Below are 6,000 nucleotides of genomic sequence, written 5' to 3'. Positions count from 1 at the left end.
TTAAAATTGAAAAACTTGTTTCCCAAATCTAAAAAAAGAAAAATAGTAAAAAAAATTAAAAATAAAAATAAAATAAGAGCTTGTGAAGGCACTCTGAGGCTATCCTCCCAGTCAGAGAGCCTCCGAAAATGAGAATTTGATCTCTCTTTTATTACCTATTTGTAAGTATTCTAAACTAAACTGAGTAGCCACCAAAACATTCATCTCACTTCCTATTTCAGAATTCCTGTCTCTTCCGCTCTCTACATTATAAAGCTATTCTTAACCAAAGGTTGCCACGCACCCAGCCTATGAAAACACCCTATGTTATCGTATCTTTTCTAATTCTTTCAAGCATTCAGATGAATTATATTTATTGTACTTCTCTTCAATTAGTTAGAATATGGTTGAATTTTTCAAACTCTAAAACCCAACAACTTTCATGGGTTTTTTAAGTCCTTTTGCAGAAGCAGAAGTTGTGCTTTACTAACCACCTCCATTTATGGTTAAGTGGTTAAGGTAAGAGGCGAAATAAAGATGTTGCTTTAAGCTATGACTGAACACAAAAGTGAAGGTATAGGAAGTGCATGTTTACAAAGAGGCAAAGAATGAGATCTGACAACAGGATGAGATCTGCGGGCCATCCCCAAAGATGCAGACATATAAAACTAATCAAGCACCTGATCTAAAATGCTTTCTATCTATGAAGCAAGCACATACAGGTCTCAAAAATACCAATTAGCCAATGAACTAAGAAACAGAATATTCTGAGCTTCTTTCACATTTTTTAAACCTGTAAGTTTCAAGAACTTGAAGAATTTTATGGGCAATCTCTGTCATTCACTTTTATAAACTAAACAATTCTCTTTTTATTAGGTTTGCTAAATCTGTAAATGTAAAACAGGAATTTAGTGGCATTCGTGAACAAATCAGAAAAAGAGGGAGGGCCCTCTTCTTAAAGATGAGAAGATAAACCCTTAAAGTTTTATGTTTAAGGCACTATAACTACTTATTCAACTCCTATTTTAATTCTTGTCCTAAAAATATTACTAATAACTTCTGTCACCACTCCCTCATAATGCAAATTTGTTATGGCTATAGGGGAGCTTGGAACTTGTTTATTAGTCTAGGACCAAAATCAATCTCGTTACACGTAAATGTGAGTTTTGAGTATGCTAATATAAGAAATGATTGGCAAGTAATAAGGCCAGGTAAAGTAAGAGCAGCCACCTTCATGACATCAGTGAATGTGGATAACCGGGGAGAGGTTTAGGACTAGAAGATTAGATTTGGAAATCAAAAGCAGAAAACAGACAATTTTGGCAAGAATGAGGTCAGGGAAGAAGAAAGACATTCATTTATTTAGGAAAATCTAGAAAGTAAGCAACAGCTCAGAAAGTTTCAAAGAATGTGAATCTTTGTGCCCAATATATAGAAATGGGAGACCAAGGAACTGTTACCACTCTTGCATTAAGAGTACCCACTAATAACTAAATTGAGGGTAAGGGCTTAGATTGTGAGTAGAAACATTAGTGGAAATTAAAGTGAAAAAGGACAGTTTTTTAAAATAAGGTATTAAGCTGAGTCAAACAGCATTAGGCAACAAGATTCTAAATGATCTAATAACCTATCTAGAGATGATTTCCTTCCCCAAATCAACTCACTTTATACAGTAAATAATGTTTGCACCCTAACATGTTAACTAATACTGCCTTAAACTACAGGCACACCCTATGAGAAGTAAAAGAGCAAATGAATATAACCACCCTCCCCTCCCCTCCCCTTATTTTACCTCACCTCATCCTATTCTCTTGCTGGTAGTGGATTGAAAGATGGATATAAAAGTTATCCCTTAGCGAAAGCTGGGAAACTTTCTGTTTGTACCACCTTATATTTGTTTTAACACACTTACCAACATCTCCATAAACATACAGGCCCTTTGGAGGTTTGCTCCTTGAAAAAAGCTGCAAATTAAGAACAAATTATGAATCTCTAACACGGAAATAATTACATCATCATATACATAGTGTTCCTAACTGTTCTATAATATATACAGGACTAAAAGGGGCTACTGTACACAGTAAATACAAAAAACGTGAAGTAAAAGGCTGGGAAGCCCAACTTAGGTTTCAACACAGGAGGCAAGAGCTCCTAAGCCACACAACTTAAGTCTCCATCCCCTTGGCTACACCATCTGCTAACCATGTAATCTTCCTCTTTTCCCAAACTGGTTCCCCAAACAATGGCAGCCTAGCTCATTCTAATTAAGCAATAGAGTAGAAGAATTTTTCTGGAGAAACTGAATGGTCTACAGGAAAAAAAAAAAAAATGCCCAAAGGCACTTACTTATGTATGGGTTTCTTCCACAGAAAGAGCTGATTCCCTACCAGCTCACCTTATAGAAAAGCACACCAGTCAACGAACCTGAGATGGGCCTTTGAATCAGCTTATTAATATTTGAAAAGATACTAAAACAAATTGACAGCCAAGAATCAACAGATTTGGGGGGAAAAATCTTCCAAGAGGAAAGTTGGAAACCAGAGTAAATATACAGGGGGAAAAAAACAGGAAACAGAGACAAAACAGAGAGAGCAAAAGGAATCTTCAGAAATAAAACTGTAAACAATATAATTAATATGCTAGGAAAAATAAGAGAAGCTATTAAAAGTATAAAGAACAAAATGCAATTAAAAAAAAAAGAACATCAAGAACAAGAGAGCACTCTGAAATTTAAAATATGGTAGCAGAAATAAAATTTCTGAAAAAGGATTAGAAGCTTGAGGAAATGTTCCAAAAAGACAACACATAACCAGCAACAATAAACAATGAAAAATATAAGAAAATTACAAGATTAATTCAGGAAGTCCAACATCTGACAAAAAGGAATTCCAGAAAGAGAAAACAGAAAAAAAAAATAATAATAAGGCAAAGATTTTTCTCAGAACTGAAGGACTTGAAGTCTAGGTTGGAATAACAGACTAAGTATCCAACATAATGAGAGAAATAAGATCCATAACAAGTCACAATCCTGAAATTTCAGACGCCAGAGATAGAAAGAGGTGGCAGTGGGGGCAGGGGTTGAACAGGTCACAAACAACAGATAAAGACTTGAATGAAATTTGAGGGATAATGATTTCCTACTTAATCTATCTGATCTAGCCACTGAGTGTGAAAACAGGAAAATTGGCATTCCATACAAACAGGGTTTCAAAAAACCTCCGCAACAGAAAGAGGAACACCCAGGTTCCACAAAACACAAAGGATCCAGGGAAGGAAGCCCCGATAAGATGGAGGGTTACTCCGGGACTGCAGCTGCGCAGCGAGTCAAGAAAGAAATCAAGTTCAGAAACAGGAGGATAGAGGGCTCCAGGGAAAAAAACGAAAGGGAAATTCTCTTTACCCAATATTATTATCAACCCAAATAATCATCTTGAATTTTGAAAAAAAAAATTAGAAGAAAAACTTTCAAACTCTGCAGCAGTTCTTAAGACACCTGTGCAACAACCAAGGTAAGCCAGAACAGAGGATTCAGAGGGTAAATGCAGAAAGATTATGGCACTTAGCGCCAACCAGAGTAGTCAATATTTTGGCAGAGAACACTGTCAAAAGCTAGACTTCAGTATCTAGTACATAATGCTTTTGCTTTTTAATATGTGGATACACTCCAACCTGCCTTAGAAATCTCTCTTGCTTTTCTGTTCCTCTTAGCTTTCTCTACAAAATCCAGCCCCCGACTCCAGTATGCTTCTTCCAGAAGAACCTTCACCATGGCGTAGACAGAAGGATGCACTTTGCTTTGATGGTACCCGATGGGTGCCTTCCCTGTGTCCCTCTGCACATTAGCTTTCCATCTACTCTTAGATCCCAGCCGAAAACAGATTCCACTCCTGCCAACACCTCTTAATTTGTCTTGTTTTAATATTGTATATGAACCATTCTTGTATTAAAAAGGTATTATGCTCTTAAACAATTTTAGAACAGCTTTGAATTGGAAAACTTACATGCAACCTAATAAACTCTAAGTATGTCCTACATATTAGAAATCTTCCAAAAGCAACATTCTTTATTAGGTAACTGACAGTGTCACAGCAATTCATAATTCTTCACAACACATTTTGCGTAAATAGTCTAGGGCCTACTCTAGTACTGTTCACATGATGTAATCAATAGATGCAGAATAGAGTTCAAGTCAAAAAAAATTAACAAAGATGAGGATAAAAGATGACAGAGAACCCAATGCTGCAAAAAGAAAAAAAAAAGGCACTCAGGGTCCTATTATATTTTACTCACTCAAACATAATTTATTTTTGAAAGAGCACTTTGACAAATATTGTATTACATTATAACATATATAATTCATATTATATTATATTGTATTTTATAGTAATATTTAGAAGATGATAAAGAAATATTGTTAGAGAGTACTAAAGGAGAAGATCCTCCAACATCTGAGATCACAGACACTTGGTATGACATAAATACTGTTTAAGATGAATATTTTACTCTAACTTTTTTTACTTTTTTTGCTATTAAGAAATTGATAAACAAAACAGATAGTCTTCTGATGATGTTAAATATCATCTATCTAAACAATATATATTCTCAAGTATTTTCACTTGCAGAGGCAAACCAGTTTTCTCCTAACAAAATTTCAGTCTTCCAAGAATTACTGAAATTATTTCAAGGGATTTGAAAATCCATATTTTAAAGAGATAATCAGAAGATTAAATAGAGAACAGTAAGACTATTTAGAAAGCTGTAGAACAGGTCCTTAAGAAATTTTAAAATTCTTTATTCATAGTGAATTCAAGGAAAGTTAGTTTCATGCATTTTTTCTAAATGACTAACTTACACAGGAACCCACATCATTTACATGCTCTTAATTTACATTTCCTCACAATTTACCCTATTTTTCAGTTCCATTAAATTTCCTTTCTTAATTTCCTGTAATTTTTTCTTATGTCTCAGAGAACTCCTCCCTGGCACGGGTCCTCGGTGCTGGTATTCTTCTCCAAGAGCTCCTCCCCTCCCTGAGATGCCTCCTCCTCCTTGCCCTGGACCCCAGGATGCTGGCTGGCTTGCTGGCTGGATGCTGGCTGAGCTCAGCCCCTAGGAGGCACTACCTGTAGGAGATAGAATGGAGGGGATGGAGGGCAATCCGGGTCATTCTCTCCTACTACTCCCCGCTTTGGTGCTGTGTCTCTGGCAGAGCTGCATCCCTCCAGGACCATCAGGTCCTCATGCCACAGCTCCAGCTCTCTCCAGGCTCCTCCTTCCCCTCTCCAAGCCTTATTTGCTGCCCTAGGCCTGCCCTGCCCCATGACTCTCTAAGTGGTCTCTTGGTTAAGTTCTTATTTGAAACATTTGTTGTGAACTGTTTCCTGCCAAGACTCTGATATGTGCCCAACACCTAAAATGCAAAAAACAAACATAAGACAAAGACTTGGAAATATGATTGTGAATTAATTTCTCTAGCAACCAGTGTAAGATTTGTCATGGTACTTGTATCTCAGGAAATTTGTAAAAGAGGATGATGACACCTTCTCTAATGGGTTTTTGATGACTCCAGTGACACTGCATTGTAGATTGTGCAGATGGTAAAAAGGAGGATGTCAGAAGATAGTGGTAACTTACCACCCACCTGTTAAGCATAAAGGATACAGCGGAAGAGTACTACAGTTGAACCCAAAAGACCTGGTACAAATTCTTGTTCTACTACTTATTAGCTGTGTGACTCTGGGTGAGCCACATCAACTCTACAACCCACTATTTTCTTATCTATCAAGTGGGCTCGCTGCCCACTTCTGCATGCCTAATCACGAGACCCACTCACTCACGATAAAGACTGCACACTTCATGTGCTTACTGATACCCGTTTCCATTCAAGCCTATGGACCATGAATAAAGAAGCATTCACCCTTTGACATACCCTTCTTAAAGATCTGAACAGCACTAATGTACACTCCAGATATTTCATAACTAAAACTATACCAAACAAATCGAGAATACATTCAAGAACAT

General features: G+C 36.8%; 1 protein-coding gene across 5 annotated transcripts in view; it reads right to left on the bottom strand.

The window, feature by feature from the left end:
- Window positions 1–6,000, bottom strand: part of AFG1L (AFG1 like ATPase) — a 168,560-nt gene that overhangs the window by 106,223 nt on the left and 56,337 nt on the right. For 4 of the 5 annotated variants that reach the window (XM_025042398.1, XM_025042400.1, XM_006926054.3 and 1 more), the window contains exon 3: window positions 1,892–1,943. The exons of the other annotated variant lie outside the window; for it this stretch is intronic. In XM_025042398.1, coding sequence (XP_024898166.1) covers window positions 1,892–1,943 — 52 coding nt within the window. The remainder of the gene's footprint in view (window positions 1–1,891; window positions 1,944–6,000) is intronic. 5 annotated transcript variants of the gene reach the window in all.

This window comes from Pteropus alecto, unplaced genomic scaffold (genome assembly GCF_000325575.1).
Source record: "Pteropus alecto unplaced genomic scaffold, ASM32557v1 scaffold79, whole genome shotgun sequence".
Classification (NCBI taxonomy): Eukaryota; Metazoa; Chordata; class Mammalia; order Chiroptera; family Pteropodidae; genus Pteropus; species Pteropus alecto.
The sequence above is the reverse complement of the archived record's forward strand: the minus strand, read 5'-3'. Positions and strand labels throughout refer to the sequence as shown.